General features: G+C 43.9%; 1 protein-coding gene across 4 annotated transcripts in view; it reads right to left on the reverse strand.

The window, feature by feature from the left end:
• The window catches only part of FYB1 (FYN binding protein 1), a 70,500-nt gene that overhangs the window by 23,707 nt on the left and 28,205 nt on the right, over positions 1-18,588 (reverse strand). For all 4 annotated transcript variants that reach the window (XM_048504717.1, XM_048504716.1, XM_048504715.1 and 1 more), the window contains exons 3-10: positions 17,863-18,028; positions 11,676-11,722; positions 11,207-11,226; positions 6,736-6,779; positions 3,521-3,629; positions 1,828-1,984; positions 523-667; positions 91-113 (exon numbers count right to left, since the gene is read on the reverse strand). In XM_048504717.1, the coding sequence (XP_048360674.1) occupies positions 91-113; positions 523-667; positions 1,828-1,984; positions 3,521-3,629; positions 6,736-6,779; positions 11,207-11,226; positions 11,676-11,722; positions 17,863-18,028 (711 nt within the window). The remainder of the gene's footprint in view (positions 1-90; positions 114-522; positions 668-1,827; positions 1,985-3,520; positions 3,630-6,735; positions 6,780-11,206; positions 11,227-11,675; positions 11,723-17,862; positions 18,029-18,588) is intronic.

Here is an 18,588-nt window from a genome sequence, read left to right on the forward strand (position 1 = left end):
TTCTATTTCTTAGTTATGCTAGAAGGAACCTGCTCACAGAAGGATGGGTGGACCAATTGATTTCAATTCTTAAAGGAAAATAGAACTTACCTATTGTGGCACTTTGTCCTCCACTGAAAAACAAAAGTGAAATATTATTGAAGAAAAAAGGGAAGAAACAAACAAACAAACAAACAAACTTTTCCTATACTATATGTACACAACAGACTTTAGCAGTGGTGGCGAACCTTTGGCACTCCAGATGTTATGGACTACAATTCCCATCAGCCCCTGCCAGCATGGCCAATTGGCCATGTTAAAAGGGGCTGATGGGAATTGTAGTCCATAACATCTGGAGTGCCAAAGGTTCGCCATCACGGGACTATAGCATTCATATATCAATGTGGTCATTTGCCAACAAGTGTCAAAGCAGCAACCCATCCCACGAACAAAAGTAACATAAGAACTGCATAAGAATAACATAAGAACTGCTGTGTTTTGGCAACCTATGGTCCAATACTTTCTGTATGAATTCTAACATACCTGCCACCGCTGTCTTGGTCTCCAATATCATCATACACTTCTTGGTCGCTGTCTAGCTCCTTTGGCTGCGTTTTGAAAGAAGGTCGTGGCTTTCTTTTCAAAGAATCGTAGTCAATTTCTACCATAGTGGTTTTAATGTAGCCATCTAAAATGCAGAATATTTAATCACTGACATATAGTTGTTTTGACTATAGTAGGGGTCCCCAACTTAGCACCTATGGATGCCTTGGCATGCTGACATGATTCTTGGATCCTGCCCAGTGTTCTTAGAAACTGGATGGACCCAGGTGGGCTCCTGCCCGGGAAGGCTTCTGATTGGCCCTTGAAGATCTGCTTGTCTGTGCTAATTACAGAGAAAAGTCTGTTTCACACTGTGTCTAGTGAGAAGGGAAAGTTTAGTGTGGTATATACCCTGGGACATGGACAATGTACCCCATTAAACTTTCCCTTCTCACTAGACACAGTGTGAAACAGACTTTTCTCTGTGATACACCTCTGAAGATGCCAGCCACAGATGCAGGTGAAACATTAGGATCAAGATCCACCAGACCATGGCCACACAGCCCGGAAAACCCACCAGAATTCAGATTTTTTTTTTATTACAATACATTTTGCTGATTAACAGCACAGTCCCATGCAGAGTTGTTCCAGTCTAAGACTTCTGAAATGAATGAGCTTGGACTAGAGCAGTGATAGCAAACCTTTTTGAGACCAAGTGCCCAAATTGCAGCCCAAAACCCACTTACTTATCGCAAAGTGTCAACATGGCAATTTAAACTGAATACTGAGGTTTTATTTTAGAAAAAATGGTTGGCTGTGAGGCGTGCGTTAATTGGGAGTAAGCTTGGTGATAGTCGGTGGCTTTGCTTCGAAGCTACCATGCAACTCTTCCAGCAGGTGAATCACGACCCTAGGAGGGTTTACTCAGAAGCAAGCCCCATTGCCAGCAACCGAGCTTACTCCCAGGTAAAGGATCACACTTTAGTTCTTCAGATGAAATTCAGTGGGGTTTAACAGCGCTTAACAGGGTTACCAACACTGCTTCCCCAAAGCTAGGTTTAATGCTAATAATCAAGCCCAGTGGCCCAGGCCAGCCTAGATGTGTGTCGGGGGTGGGACAACTCTGTGCGTGCCCACAGAGAGGGCTCTGAGTGCCACCTCTGGCACCCGTGCCATAGGTTCGCCACCACTGGACTAGAGTAACTCTCCTTAGGACTACACTGTTAATGTGTTAACGTATGTTGAAACACTTTGTGCTGATTAAATGTAGCATCAATTCTCTTAGTTTGTGCTCTTGGTACCTACAGGAGCCTTTTGTTCTTCCCAGCCATTTGCCCTCCGGATTGTCAGTAATGCGGATGATTTCGACAGTGTCACCTTGCTTGAAACTCAGCTCATTCTTCCCTCCTTTGAAATCAGTGCAAGCTTTAGACTGGTGAAGGACTTCAATGGGACCCACAAGCTACACAAAAGAAACATAAGAAATTGATGTGCGTGAACATTAGGAAGATACTGAATCACAGCTGGAAGCGCTCCTGTACAACTAACCTTGGGGAGAAAACAGACAAAATGATGGGAGAGCTGTGGTTGTTTTTTAAAAAAATGCTAATAGAAGATGTGCTAAATTGAAGCTGTGCTAAATAGAAGCCAGGGCCTAAATTCCTCGTACCTGCGGGACTGTTTTGCCCCATATGTCCCGAATCGACCCCTGCGGTCAGCAGAGGCCAATTTGCTGGTGATCCCTGGCCGCTCAATTTGCTGGTGATCCCTGGCCCCTCAATGATGCGGCTGGCCTCCACCCGGGCCACAGCCTTTACAGCTCTGGCCTCTGCCTGGTGGAACGCTCTACCTCCAGCTATGCGGGCCCTGCGGGATCTTAATGAGTTCTGCAGGGCCTGCAAGACTGAGCTGTTCCACCGGGCCTTTGGGGAGACCGGCTACTGATGGCACCCCCCTTTATAACATCTGTGGATCCTGCCGTCCCCCCCCCCCCTTCTTAGGGGATTTGTTAGTAGGATGCCATCTGTTATATTTGATATTAGGACGCTGCATTTTTAATGAGGTTTGGTTTTAACATGTATAGAGCCATTTATTTAATGATTTATTTAATTAACTTTGATATTATTGATTTTATTTTGTGCTCTATTTATATGTTCTGTTGTTCACCGCCCTGAGCCCTCCGGGGGAGGGCTGTATATAAATATAATAAACAAACAAACAAACAAATTGAATTAAAACTAATGCCCAACACTAGTACGTGAGGTGTATTCATTGGACAGACCAATCCAGAGGCTGCCACAGCCAGGGACAGCTCTGCTGCCAGACCACCTCCAGAGGACTTCCAAGCAACATGGAGAGGCAGTGAAAATCTACAAAATCCTGGCTACCTGCAAGCCCCCCACAGCCCCAAATAGACTTACACCACCCCTTTTGGGTAGTGTAAGTCTGAGGGCTATGCCAGGGGTATTCCTGGACTGAAATGCTGGTGGAACCTGCCTAACGTTGGCTCCATCCCTGGGAACATCCCCAGTCATGCTAGTGTCCTCCTGGATGCCAAGGCAGCTCTGGGGGCCAGGCTCTCTGAGGTCTGGGGAGCCTGCATGCCTCCCAGTGTGCCTTCCCCAATAGCCACTTACGCTGGCAGGGTGGGCATATGTGCCAGTGTGGCCCTGCACTGAGTCCACAAGCTCATTTGTTCCACCCCCCCCCCCGCACCATAGGATTGTGCTGTTAGCTGACAAAACTGGGGAACAGATAAACCCTGTCTTTCTCAAACTGTGTGGTACCAATCCATTTCTATCTTCCAACATCCTGTCTCATTCAATCACATAAAAATTCTGAAGATCATTTATTAACAACAACCAGATCATAGAAGCCAGTGCTTTCCTCTGATATTACCTCCTAGCACCAGTGTTCAAAGATCAACTGTAAAATGGTGGATTCTTTAAGGGAGAACAGCTCTATTTCACTGTGTAACATGCTGGGAAAAAGTCCTTACTTTGAACTTCTTTCTCATTTCCTGTTCTTTTTTCTCTTTCTCTTTTTGTTCTTTCTTCTCTTGATCAGACTTTTTCTTTTCTTCCTTCTCACTTTTTCTTTCATTATGTCTGCAAAATAATTTTAAAAGAGAGAGGATTGATATTCCATTTTACAGGCAAATAGACAACAGCCTGATCAGGAATAGGAGACTAACTAAAACATTCGTTCAAAGGCCTATTATGGGTCTGTGTTTACCGAGAGGCAGTTTGCTCTGCAGTGGGGTTTCCCTATGTTTCTCAGTGCTCCACAGATTGCTCTAATCCAGTGGTGGCGAACCTATGGCACGGGTGCCAGAGGTGGCACTCAGATCCCCCTCTGGGGGCACACATGCACAGAGTTTGTCATGTGATAATAGTGTAATTATTTCAGGGAGATTATTAGCATTAAACCTAAGACTGAGTTTTGGGGAAGCAGTGTAGGTAACCTTGTTAAGCGCTGTTAAACCCTACTGATTTTCATGAGAAGAACGAAAGTGTGATCCTTTACCTGGGAGTAAGCTCGGTTGCTGGCAATGGGGTTTGCTTCTGAGCAAACCCTCCTAGGGTTGTGATTCATCCGTTCGAAGCGTTGCACAGTTGCTTCAAAGCAAAGCCACCGACTACCACCAAGCTTACTCCCGAGTAACGCACGCCTTGGAGCCAACCGTTTTTTCTATATTAAAACCTCAGTATTCAGGTTAAATTGCCATGTTGGAACTTTGCGGTAAATAAGTGGGTTTTGGGTTGCAGTTTGGGCACTCGGTCTCAAAAAGGTTCGCCATCACTGCTCTAAGCCAAGCCATCATTTAACTTGCTCCTGCCTCTGGGTTTTCCCCAGGTTGGTCGGTAAAATGCTGCCTTTCTGCCATCTTTTAATTTGGGGGGAAGGTGATATTTTAATGTTCTTTCACTCCTGTAATAGACAGTTAGTGTTAATTTCTTTTTAAAAGGCCATTGACCCCCCAGAAATGCCTGCCGAGGAGTGGGTGGGACTGCTCCTGCATGAGCGGGAGAAGGCAGAGAGGAGCAGAAAAGCCAAAGCAAGAGAAACATACACTGGTCTGCTTCACTTTCCTGCAAAGATAGGGAGAACATTGCACTATGTCCAGTTTTGGAAACTACAGAGATTATTGGATCTGCTATGCAGTGAATTTGAGAGGGGGGGGGGTATGTGTGCAATGGGAAATCTGACCTGAAGGGAATGTATGCTCAACATGGGGCAGACCACAACTGCATAACTGGCCAATATGAATGAAGAAAAGTTGCATATCGCCATAATGAGCTGGTGACTAGATCAGACTGCAGGGCTATCTAGTTCAACAGGAGATGGCTACAGGAGATGATCCTGGGAAACTTACAAGGAAGTCTCCTGTATCTGCCAATCCAAACTATATTCTAAACCCACTGAAATCAATGGACATGGACTGGAATAACTCTTCATAGGATTATATTGCTAGCTTGCTGCAGTCAAAACTACCAACCAACACCATTAAGACAAATTTATTGCGGCATCATCTCTTGTGAGGTGGAAACTGCTTCATCACATGCATGTAATGTTGCATTCAGTGGGCAGAAATGAATGTAGCTATAAATAGCAGAGGGTCAGACAGAGAATGGGGGAGGGGTTGGTTGTTTTTCTTTTCTTTTTTTTTGCAAACAGAGGCTAGAAAGCCCAGGTTAGCAGGATGGAGAGGGCTAAGTGACACTGCAGAGTATTGATAAAAACAAGATGTGGTTAAAAGATCTGGACCATTCCCACCTGTAATCAATTAGTCAAGAAAATTACTGATAGGTAATTGAAACTGTTTTAAGTTTTAAAGTTTTAAGTTAAGTTTTAATGAATTAAGCTGCACTCTTGTAATTGATATGTTCTGTTGGTTAATGGATTGAATGTGCGAAAGCCATTCTGTGAGCATGCCGGAAGCCTTTAAGGGGAGTGAAGTGACTTATCATCTCATCATAAATAAATAAATAAATAAATAAAAATAACTGAACAGATCACCGAGCAGGGAAGGAAGGTGGAAAACATCTTCATAGCGGCTGAATAAGATCTAGGCCCTTGGCCCTTGGCTCTCAGCCCATTGTTCATCTCGAGACCAAAAACAAGGCAGGCTAGAACATCCAAGAGTTGCCCAGAATGTGTTGTTCTGTTGTAGTTGTTTTTTCTATTTTTTTAAATTCACTTTGGCATCCCCACTGGGGACAAATGCAGGATAAAAGTTCTGAAATCCATATTTAACCTGTGCAGGGCCAGAGGCGTTCCCGGCAGAGAAGGAAACGGAGGAAAGTCCCGCTGACTTGCTGCAGCAGGCTCGGATTTGGCTGATTCCCCCACCTTCTGAGATGGGAGGGGGCTTGAGGTGTCCTGTACACTCTGACCATTTTAGGGGTGATTGGGATGGGAGTTTTTATACTATTGTATGGTTTTAGAATTGGGTTTCATAGGGATTTTATTATTGTTTTTCGGAAAGGGCCTTACTAGGGTTCTTTTCGCATGGGCCAATAAACACGAGTTAGGGGCAGGATAAAACCCAGGTTGGGTGAAACTTTGCATGGATCTTGCTCCTGAAGCGAGTCTGCCTCGGGTTTTCCTCCCAACCTGGGTTTTACAAGAACTGTGATTTCTGCCATTCTTTTGTTTTAATGTGTCTTGCAGCCATGGCTGAGCTTTTCTTTTTGTTTCCCTCCCGGCTTCCATCTGCGGAGCCATGCAGGCACTGTTGGCTCCAGCAAGGCTCTGGGGGAGCATGTGTGCCTGCCTGCGTAGCTGTGCTTTGGAGAGAGGTAAGTTTACAAAAAGTTTTTTTAAAGCGCCTCCGTGCAAAGGCATGCACCTCGGCCAATGCTTTGGCTGTCCATGTGAACAGCTCTGGGCTAGGCCGGGTTCATTTATCCCGGCTCCAACCTAGTCTAAATTTGCTGTGTGGAAAGGGCCTATGTTTTGCATTGTAACCCCCCCCCCCCCCGAGACTGTTGTAAAGGGTGGGTAATAAATCTAAATAAATAAATAACTTTCCCTCCTCTTTGCCAGTGTTTAGTCTAGGAAGCAGAAATCATGGATGTGAGAGGGTGCTAACGTTTAAATCTCTTGTGCCCAGCCCTGTCGTCGTTCATCTTTTCTTTATTGCTCTCTCGTCTTAGTTATAGTATCTTGCCGATTTCATCAACTTTATCTATTAAATATCTTGTTTCATACCTCTCATTTACATCTTCATATACCTCCCCATCACTGTTCAAACTCTGTAAAAAGAAACAGTGCAGATGTTCCAGTCTTATTGATAAAAAAAAATTTCAAATCAAACAATGGTCCATTTCACACAGCCTAAACAAGACATCCTGGGGATGCTAAGAAAAGGTGTCCTGGGAAGGCAGCTTTTCTCCCAAGATGTCCTCAGCATGCCTTATTTTAGCTCAAGGCATCTTTTGGGGAGAATGCTTCAAAGTGCATCTTTTCCCCCCTAAGCTGTTTGCAAAACGTCTCCTGACTGACCGTGAAGAATGCAGAGCTCAGGAGGCATCTTATTTCTCCCACTTGATGGTTTTGCCCTCTGATTTCACCCGCAGCTTGCTCCCGAAGTTTTGTGTGCAGCTGAAGAGTTTCGCCCTGCCACCATTTGCTGAAGGTTGCCCCAGGACGTTTGCTCTGCAGGCTCCGATCCTGGGTGCCTATTCAGCCCCAAAAGTGCATAGTTGTACTCAGCTGGTCCTGTTGATTCCGGCAATACATAGTTTTCCTTTTAAAAAGAATTTTGGAGGAGCTATCTTCAAAGATATGAGACACATATAAGAGAATCTTAGCCGCTCGGAGGACTCTCGTTAAAAAGCATTGGGATCGCAGAGGACAGGTCTACTGATGTTTCTGAAAGGGAACTATCGGTCCCAATGGGGTTCCAATGTTTTTCAATGGGAGTCCTCTAAGTAGCCAAGGTTCTCTCATGCATATCTGTGTATCTTCGAAGATAGCGCCTCCAAAATGAAAAAGAAAAATTATATACTGCTGGAATCAGCAGGACCAACTGAGTACAACTATGTACTTTTGGGGCTGAAAAGGCACCCAGGATTGGAACCTGCAAAGCAAAAGTCCTGGGGCAACTTCAGCAAATGGTGGCAGGGAGAATCCCTTCAGCTGCACACAAAATGTCGGGAGCAAGCTGAGCGTGAAACGGACCAGAGAGCAAAATGGTTGAGCAAGAAACAGCCTCTTTCCCCCTCTGACACCTTTGCAGTCTAGAAAGCACACCAGAAGCTGTCTATTTTTAAGACATCCCCCGCAAGTCTTATTTTGGGTGTACTGGGAGAAAAGAGTCAGTCACCTTTCTTTAAGATGTCCCACAGATATCTTTTTCAGGCTGTCTGGAATGGACCAACATTTAAGTTCAAGTGTGACAGCCCCAAAAAATGGCATTAACGACTTTGCAGTAACATTTCAGTAAAATAAAAAAATACAAGTAAACATTTCAATCCCAAATGACTGTTCAAACAAGTTCTTTATAACCTAATCATTAATTTTTCTAATCTTATGTATCACATATTATCCATGTCTTACAATAAACATTGAAAATGCTGGGGGGAAGAATTAGGACTAATAAAAGGAAACACTTCTTCACGCAACGTGTGATTGGTGTTTGGAATGTGCTGCCACAGGAGGTGGTGATGGCCACTAACCTGGATAGCTTTAAAAGGGGCTTGGACAGATTTATGGAAGAGAAGTCGATTTATGGCTACCAATCGATTTTGAGAGGCATGCCACTGTTAAGATTTTTCTCTCTCTGGGGCCTCTGGAGATGCCAACCACAGATGCTGAAGATGCCAATTTCTGAAGATGCCAACCACAGATGCTGGTGAAATGTTAGGAGCTAAAACCACTAGACCACAGTCACACAGCCTAGAAAACCAGCAACAGCCAGTTGATTCTGACCATTAAAGCCTTTGACAATATATTAAGCTAAGGTACTTTGGGTCCCCATTGAGGAGAAAGATAGGGTTTAAATAAAGTATGTAAATAAATATTCCAGGATGAGTCAATCCAATCTGTAGATTTATTACCTCTGACAAAGTAAAAAGCTGCTAGAACCATGAGGACTGTTCATACTGTTACTTAAAACATCATCTGTACATTACAAAGTCTTTGTGCTTCTTGGAGAACAAAATGAGGACTTTGTATCACATGTGCAATAGGAGTTTGCGCCTTCCAGAAGCACATCAGCCATTTTCTGTTTGTGACTACAGAATGCAGGAAGAACTGGCTCCAGACTCCCCCCCCCCCCCGCACACACAGTGTTTTCTTGTCCTCAGACTGTCCTATAGAGCTCCCACAGGCTGCATTGTGAAACTTATCAGTGATCATGTAAATAATGGGATTTTCATGAGCCAATACCATCTCCATGATTCAATGGGTGACTTCCACAGAAGAAGAAGAGCTGGATTTATATCCCCCTCTTTCTCTCCTGTCCGGAGACTCAAGGTGATTTACAAGCTCCTTTCCCTTCCTCTCCCCACAACAGACACCTTGGGAGGCAGGTGGAGCTGAGAGAGTTCTGAAGAACTGTGACTAGCCCAAGGTCACCCAGCAGGAATGTAGGAGTGTGGAAACACATCTGGTTCACCAGATAAGCCTCTGCCACTGAGGTGGAGGAGTGGGGAATCAAACCCGGTTCTCCAGATTAGAATCCACTTGCACTTAACCACTACTCTATGCTGGCTCTCCAGGGAAGCATATAATCTGAGTCAGTCGAAAGTGGCCTGCAATACAGTTTAAAATGTAAAAAATGTTAAAGTCGACTTTTTAAGCAATCTTTAAAAAATGCTGAAGACAGAAACAGAGCTAGCACACCATCTGCATTTTAACAACAATAAACCACCTCTATATATGCTCACACTGAAACTCACTTCCTCTGTTCCTCTCTGGAATATATATATAGCATACTCTTTGCTACCTCCTTTAAACTGTGGCTTCCAAAGCAGGCTGTGTTAGAAGCATTCCATTTAAAAAAGAAAACAAGCTTGATAATTTCCAACAAAAAGTTTGCTCTCGCTGAGGATCTGGATGAATTTATAGCAACCCAGACAACAGGGCAGAACCACAAGCGACTGGGGGCAAAAGGCAGCTGGATTTGCACTAATATTAGCTCCCTTGGCTTAGCAAGCAGTAGTTATACCAAATAACTTGCCTTTGAAGAAGGTCCTTTTGCACTGAAATGGGTCGGACTAGAAACTTATTTGAGAGCAGCTCTTTGCTGTTTGTGTTGCAGATTATAGAACTGTTGCAATTCAAGCACATTCAACAACTTTAGTACCTGGAATAGCAACGCTAGGAAGAGGAACAAGAAGCTAGTGCATCTCTGCTCAGTTAGGAATGTCGGTCTCCAGGTGGGGGCTGGAGACCTCCTTGAATTATGATGGATCTCCAGTTAGCAGAAATCAGGTCCCCAGCAGAAAATGGGTGCTTTGGAGAATGGACTCTATGCAGTGGTGGGATCCAAAAATTTTAATAACAGGTTCCGATGGTGGTGGGATTCAAACAGTGGTGGCGGTGCACACACGCACCACCAGTCCCCATTGGGCAAGGAGGATGCTTTAGTAACCCCTTCTCAGCACTCAGAAAAAATTAGTAACCACTTCTAGAGAAGTGGTGAGAACTGGTTGGATCCCACCTCTGACTCTATGGCTTTGTACCCTGCTGAGGTCCCTACCCAGACTGTACAACCAAATCTTCAGGCATTTCCCAAGTAGGAGCTGGCAACTTTATGTCCCTTGCTGGCAACATTTTCGAAAAAGAGAACCCCAGACTTCCTTCAAAAAGCAAACTTCAGGACAGACACAGAAAAAAAAAAGTGAGATCGGTATATATTACATGAATATTATTGTGATGTTTCTCTTTTTCCTCTTTCTCTTATTCAAATGATTTAATAATTAACTAAACTTTCCTACTTCTATTGCAGATAAAGAATCACGTTCACTTTGTCTAAGATTACATAATTAGAAATATTTGTAACAAAGGAGAAATCTCCTTTACTTCTGTTTCACTTCTTTATATGCTACCATAATATATGTTTTTGTATTTTCTTTATGTTAACCTTGCAATAAAGATAATATTAAGAAAAAGGAAAAAAGGGGCAGCCCTTAGTAAATAAGAACAGGTATGGATGAGTTAGTTGACAAATGACATCATGGTATATTACTTGCCAAAAGCTTGAAAAAATAAAATTATCTTTAACTTGGCACCTAAAAGACAGGAAGTAGGTAGAGAATAAGATGTCTGGAGAAGATATGGCATACGTAATGGGGGAGCCACAGAGAAGACTCTGATATTATAGCATCCTGTAAGAATAATACATACCTCTGTGTGTATATATATGTGTGTGTGTGTATGTGTGTGTGTGTGTGTGTGTAGACTGTAAGATGGTAAAGGTTAGAATGTTTATTTTTTGAGTTTAGAGATATGTAAACCTAGCTGGAAGTCCTTCCTTCCTTCCTTCCTTCCTTCCTTCCTTCCTTCCTTCCTTCCTTCCTTCCTTCCTTCCTTCCTTCCTCCCTCTCTCTCTCTCTCTCTCTCTCTCTCTTTTTCTTGGGATCTCTTGCTTAATTGCTTATAAATGATTGTATTATGAATTGTATGATAATGAACTACCAATAAACTTTAAATTAAAAAAAAGAATAATACATACCTCATCTGTATTTCCAAGACCTAAAGAGACAAAAGTCAAAAAGTGTTAATTTTCTTTTACAAAAACACAGCAGTGTATAACTTGATAATGTTTCTCATAATTAAAGAAAGACAAAAGTGTGGCTTGTCTTTTTAGTGGGTCTCAAGTAGGAGTAGATTTACTTTCCCCCCATTTTGAACAACCCAAATTCAAATCCACAGCAGAAAGATATGAAGTACGACTGTGATTGCCATTCATCGTTGAATACAATTCAAACGTTACCCAGATTGTCATTTTAATGCTAGTATTTTTCTGTAAGTGCTAGAATGTCACTATCATCATATTCTCAGGTGAATATATTAGTATGACACCCCTCCCCCGGTTCCTCTGGCCTTTAAAATAATCTGCATGGTTCTGACCATAGTATGGAGCAGACATATTGCAATTAATTTTCTCATTCTCAACATGAATTACATTCAGCTCTCCTTACCATCGGTAACGTCAACATCATCGTAGTTTTCTTCATTTTCTGAGTTTCTATAAAAATGAAAAGATGAACACCTTAAACTGGGTGGGGGAGGATGAAGCTAAAATTTCCACAATGATCTTTTGACTAAGAGGAAGAATTCTACCAGTTGCTTCCACTAATGGAAGGGAGAGGCAATTGTTGATCTCACAAACACTCTTCAGTTCTGCAATTTGCCTCTTGTTATGACAACTATATACTATTTTTAAGATCATCAGTAAAGAGACTTAACATGTTTGAGGCAAGTTGGTCAGATATAGGGTCTTTCCCCACTTACCTAAGCCCCGCGCTACTCTCTTCAAGTAGTGCGGGGTCCTTGGGCACTCCCCACGACAGGGGAGGCCACAGCGAAGCTGCCCCGACGCTGCTGCGGTCGCGCCCCCTCAGCGCGCGGCATCCCTGGCGGTGGAGAAAACGGCGCCTGTTGATGACCCCGTGCAGAGCGCGGGGTCATGGGGACACCCGGGCGCCCACCAGGGATGCCGCGCGCTGAGAGCAGCGTACGGCATAGGGGAGATTACTTTGAGTGGGGAAAGGCCCATACTTGTCAACGTCCAGGTGGTGAAAAACAAAAACCAGTTTGCACAAATAATGGCTAGCAGTCAAAAGACCGAATGATTTTACACTTTGCTAAGTTAACAATGTGAACACCATCTATAATGGGGCTATAATGTGTATCACCATCTACAGTGGGGCTATAATGTGTATTGCGCCCCTAAGTTACCAATCAAATAACATTGTTCATATCACACACATCAGAATCTTCAGCTAATATGAAAACCCACATATAAGAACATAAGAAGATCATAAGAACAAGCCAGCTGGATCAGACCAAAGTCCATCTAGTCCAGCTCTCTGCTACTCGCAGTGGCCCACCAGGTGCCTTTGGGAGCTCACATGTAGGATGTGAACGCAGTGGCCTTCTGCGGCTGTTGCTCCCGATCACCTGGTCTGTTAAGGCATTTGCAATCTCAGATCAAAGAGGATCAAGATTGGTACCCTTAAATCGACTTCTCCTCCATAAATCTGTCCAAGCCACTTTTAAAGCTATCCAGGTTAGTGGCCATCACCACCTCCTACTGGCAGCATATTCCAAACACCAATCACACGTTGCGTGAAGAAGTGTTTCCTTTTATTAGTCCGAATTCTTCCCCCCAGCATTTTCAATGAATGCCCCCTGGTTCTAGTATTGTGAGAAAGAGAGAAAAATTTCTCTCTGTCAACATATTCTACCCCAGGCATAATTTTGTAGACTTCAATCATATCCCCCCTCAGCTGCCTCCTCTCCAAACTAAAGAGTCCCAAACGCTGTAGCCTCTCCTCATAGGGAAGGTGCTCCAGTCCCTCAATCATCCTTGTTGCCCTTCTCTGCACTTTTTCTATCTCCTCAATATCCTTTTTGAGATGCGGCGACCAGAACTGGACACAGTACTCCAAGTGCGGTCGCACTGCTGCTTTATATAAGGGCATGACAATCTTTGCAGTTTTATTATCAATTCCTTTTCTAATGATCCCCAGCATAGAGTTTGCCTTTTTTTGGCTGCCATGCATTGAGTTGACATTCCCATGGAACTATCAGCTTCGACGCCTTCGTCCCTTTCCTGGTCTGTGACTGATGGCACTGACCCCTGTGGAGGGTATGTGAAGTTTGGATGTTTTGGCCCTATGTGCATCACTTTACATTTTGCTACATTGAACTGCATTTGCCATTTCTTAGCCCACTCACCCTAATTTATCAAGGTCGGCTTGGAGCTCTTAACGCAATCCTTTGTGGTTCTCCACCACCCTACATAATTTGGTATCATCTGCAAACTTGGCCACCGCGCTACCCACCCCTACGCTGCAGGTCATTTATGAATAGGTTAAAGAGCACTGGTCCCAAAACCGGATCCTTGGGGGACACCACTCCCGACATCTCTCCATTGTGAGAACTTTCCATTTACACCCACTCTTTGTTTCCTGTTTCTCAACCAGTTTTTAATCCATGGGAAGACTTCCCCTCTTATTCCTTCATTGCTGAGTTTTCTCAACAGTCTCTGGTGAGGAACTTTGTCAAAAGCCTTTTAGAATCCAAGTAGACAATGTCCACTGGTTCACCCCTGTCCACATGCCTGTTTACACCCTCCAAAGAACTCTAGTAAGTTTGTAAGACAGGATTTGCCTCTGCAAAAGCCATGCTGACTCTTTCTCAGCAGGTCTTGTTTTTTTCTACATGTTTTATAATTTTATCTTTAATGATAGATTCTACTAATTTACCAGGAACAGATGTCAAACTGACTGGCCTGTAATTTCCCGGGTCCCCCCTAAATCCTTTCTTAAAGATTGGTGTGACATTGGCCATCTTCCAGTCTTCAGGGATGGAGCCTGATTTCAGGGATAAGTTGCATATTAAAGTGAGGAAGATCAATGAATTTCATGCTTAGGCTCTTTAAGAACTCTTGGGTGAATGCAATCTGGGCCAGGGGATTTGGTAACATTTAGTTTATCAATGGCTGCCAGAACTTCTTCCTTGATACCACTAACCCGCTAGTTCGCCGGTTGCGCCTCCTAAGAAACTTTGGTTCCAGGTGCAGGAATGTTCCTCGCCTCCTCTTGAGTGAAGACAGATGCAAAGAATTCATTCAGCTTTTCTGCAATCTCCCTGCTGTCTTTTAAGCACACCCTTTGTTCCTTTGTCATCTAACGGGCCTACCACTTCCCTTGCTGGCTTCCTGCTTTTGATGTATTTGAAGAACTGTTTGTTGCTGGTCTTGATGTTTTGCAGCCAGTAGTTCCTCATAATCCTTTTTTTGCCTCCCTTACAGCTAACTTGCTTCTCTTTTGCCACCATTTTGTGTTCCCTCTCCATATTATTCTTCATCAACCAAACTGGACTTCCATTTTTTTAAAAGACATTTTCTTTTTTTACTGATAATTTCCCTCAACCTCTCTTGTTAACCGAATGGTGGCTTTCTTTTGGACTGGGTGCTTGCCTTTTCTAACCTGTGGAACACATTCCAGCTGAGCTTTTATTACTGTGTTTTAAAATAACCTCCAAGCATTCTGGACAGTTTTGACTCTCTTGATTTTCCCTTTTAGCTTCCTGCGCACTATCTCCCCTCATCTTTTGAAATTTCCCTTTCTGAAGGCGAATGTAGCTTTACATTAGTAGTTGCCACTTGTTCGCATGCTGAGATACTGAATCTGACAGCATTGTGGTCGCTGTTCCCTATCGGCTCAACAACACTTACTTCCTGCACCAGGTCCTGGGTCCCACATAGAATTAGATCTAGGATCACCTCTCCCCTGGTTGGTTCCACAACCATCTGCTCTAAGCCACAGTCATTTAGCATATCCAGGAATGCTCTCTCTCCCTTACTATGACCTGAACATGCATTTTTCCGAAGTTTATATGGGGATAGTTAAAAATCTCCCATTACCACTACATTTTTGTTTTTGTTGGCCTCTCTAATTTCTTTTTTTTTCCATCTCAGAATCCTCTTGTGCACTTTGGTCAGGGGGACGATAATATATTCCTAATATTAAACTTGTCCTTCACACCTGGTATTGATATCCATACGAGTGATTCTGTAGGGGAACCAGCTCCCCTTGCATTGTCTATTTTATGGTGATACTATGCTTCTCTTTGATGTAAAGGAGCAACTCCACCCCCAATCGCCTGTCCTATCGCTTCCTATAGAGCCTGTAGCCTGGTATAACAGCATCCCACTGGTTCTCCTCATTCCACCATGTTCCTCTGTAATGCCCACTATATCAAAAGTCCCTCCTTCAAAACTCTGTACTCTAGCTCTCCCCATTTTTAGGTCGTAGATAGCTTCTACTCATTAGCATGAGAAGACACCCTGTATACCCTGTCTCTGTCCCTTAACCTGGGATTTCCATGTGTAGCTTTACCCTCCAAGTCTTTTGTAGACACTATCCCTTGTCACATGCACATTGCTATGTTCCTCGCTTGTATGTAGGTTGGATTTAGAAAAAACCTCCCTCTCTGTCTGCATCCCCATAGATACCTGTATTCCAGAACCAAAGTCACCTCAGCTCCTGCTTGGCTTTCCCCAGGGATCAGTTTTAAAAGCTGTTCACTGCCACCTTTTTTTTAATGTTGAGCGCCAGCAGCTCTGGTTCCTCTTGTGAAGATTGCAAGATGAAGGCCCGTCCACCGGGTTTGTACACAGGCCTCGCCTTGTCCCAAAAGGTTCCCCAGTTCCTGACAAATCCTGGAAACCCTCCTGCCTTACACCCACCTTCTCATCCCACGCGATTGAGACCTCTGTATCTCTCCGGCTTGCCCTAGCTTCTGGGCCTCTGCGCGTGGAGATGAAGTAGCATTTCTGAGAATGCCACCTTGGAGGTCCTGGACTTCAAGCAACCTGTTTCCTAGCAGCCTAAATTCGTAGCTTCCCAAAACCTCCCGGCTACATTTCCCAATGTCGCTTGGGCAGATTGCCAATGTGGACCACAACTGCTGACTCCACCCCAGCACTTTGTCTAAAAGCCTCATCTAGACCGAAGCATGACATCCGGGCAACGCTTTCTCGCGACCAGGCGGGCAAGAGTCACCCATCGGTCATCATGCACTCTCACAAACCCAACTCTCTACATTTCTAATGATCGAGATCACCCACTACAAAGGAGACCCCATCTCCCCGAGGGGTATCCTCTCAGTCGCAGAGAGGATAGCTGATCACCAGTTAAGGAAGGGATCCCATCTAAGGGAGCATCTTCCCCACCTCAGACTGGGTAACCCTCCATCCCCAAGGCCTTCATTCTCCTCCACTTGACATCTTGAAAGAGATGTCACCTTGGGAAGTGGGACCCGGCTGTTAGGTCCCTGAAAGCCTCGACTGTCACCCCTCTCTGCACTCTTTCAGTCTTCTCCAGGTCTGCCATCTTGGCTTCAAGAGAACGCACACGTTCCTTTGAGTGCCAGGAGCTCATTGCAGCGTAGGGCACACCCGCGCACTTCTGTCCTAGTGGCAGATAGTTAGTCATACATGTGACACTCAGTGCAAAACACTGGAAAGCCCCCATCCCCTGCTGGCTTTCTGCCTCTTTCATATATCTGATTTGTTTAGATATTTCAATATTAAGCTTTTAGTCACTGCCCCCCTGGAGCTATCTGCACGTACTATCTGTCAAATATGTCCTTATTAATTTAAAAAACAAAAAAATTAAATTAAAATTATGCATGCCGTTAGGCGCGCGCCGCTGGTTCCAGAGACTGAACTAAAGAGACTGAACACCTTCCAGATTCAGCAGCCTTAGCTCACAGGAGCCTTACAAGGAGAAAAAGAGATAACCCCTATTAAAATACACTGTTTTAAAAGCTGTGGCTTTGAGAAAAGCCCTCCAAAATGAACACCAGCAGGTCACTCTGCTCTTCCTGGCCAAGTCTCTTCCGCTGCTACTCCTCTCTGCTGGTTCCAGAGATATGAGCAACCCACAAAGAATGGTGTAGATAGGCTTTGATGAAGCTTCGAAAGCTCATGGGCTTGTGGTATTTTCAAAATTCCACAATTCAAGTCAAACCCCTTTTGTCTAATCTCTAGTTGTGAATTGTGGGTAACTCCACCCCCAACATCTCCAGATATTTCTCAACCCAGAGCTGACAACCCTAGGCTCTGATAACCTGTCCAAAAGTACTCTGAAAGCCAAAATATCAAACAGTTTCCTTTTGAAAAGTATCACCTTCACCATGCGGACAAAAACATCCAAAATGGCTCTTTTTAAAATGCCTGCAAGACATTTTATTTGTGCTGTGCGTAAAGGACCAATGAGTCACTCCTTCTTCCCCAAAACTCTTCTTTTCTGTAAAGCAGTGGCTGGAAATTCCGCTGTGATTGAAAACAGAAGGCTGGCTTACCCTTGTGAATTCCCCTTTAAAAATATTGGCTTGCGTTTTTTTTTTTAATTTGACCAGCATCAAAGGCATTTAAATGGGGAATATCTTACCTCATGTTCAAAAATAGCAGCATCCTCAGCAACTTCCACATAGCAACAAAAGACAATAAACCCTACCAGAAGTGACCAAATCAAGGTGGCAGGAGCTCCTACATGGGGAAGAGTTTCACTAGAATTGTGATTAACAATTCCCTCATTCTCTCAGACACAAGAACACAAAAGAAAGCAAGATTCCCATTTAGTTACAGACCTGGCATCAGACCTCGGTTTTATGTTTCTTGGAGGAAGAACTGGAGCTTGTGTTGACGGGTGGGAAGCTGAAGGCGGTGGCGGAGGAGGCGGAGATGTTGTCTGTGTGGCGGGAATGGCTGGTGGATGTGGAGGGGGTAAAGGCACTGAGTGGGATTCCTTGGCACCTAGGAGGGAAAGCCACAAAGGAGAAAAGCACTGAAGATACCCATAATCACCAACACCCTGAGCCCTGCCTTGGCTGGGGAGGGTGAGGTATTAAATCGAATAAAATAAAAATAAAATAATTAAAATAATAAAAAAGAAGCCCTCGTTAATTTCCTCACTCCCGTTTAGGGTTGCTAACCGCAAGGTTGCACTTGGTATAATTGATCTCTGCACAATCAAGATCAGTTCTCCCAGAGAAAATGGTTGACTTGGAGGATGGATATTGCAATATTATATCCTGCTGAGGTCTCTCTCCTTTTTTCCCTTCTGTGTGAGAGCTTTTAGAAACTTGCTTATTTAGCAAAACTTTGCCCAATGCACATTTGGGGAAATTTGGGAAGGTACATGTATGCAGATGAGATTTTAAAACAAAAGAACCTCCAATGTTGCTTAAATCAACATTCACTTCCTTTTTCATCTGCTTCTGACAGACGGCTGTTTTCTTCTCAATTTCCTGGTCTTGCATGTATCTTAAAGGCACAGCATGTATTTTAAAATAAAAGGTGTGGAAAAGTTCTTC

Source organism: Sphaerodactylus townsendi, linkage group LG07 (assembly GCF_021028975.2).
Source record: "Sphaerodactylus townsendi isolate TG3544 linkage group LG07, MPM_Stown_v2.3, whole genome shotgun sequence".
Lineage (NCBI taxonomy): Eukaryota > Metazoa > Chordata > Lepidosauria > Squamata > Sphaerodactylidae > Sphaerodactylus > Sphaerodactylus townsendi.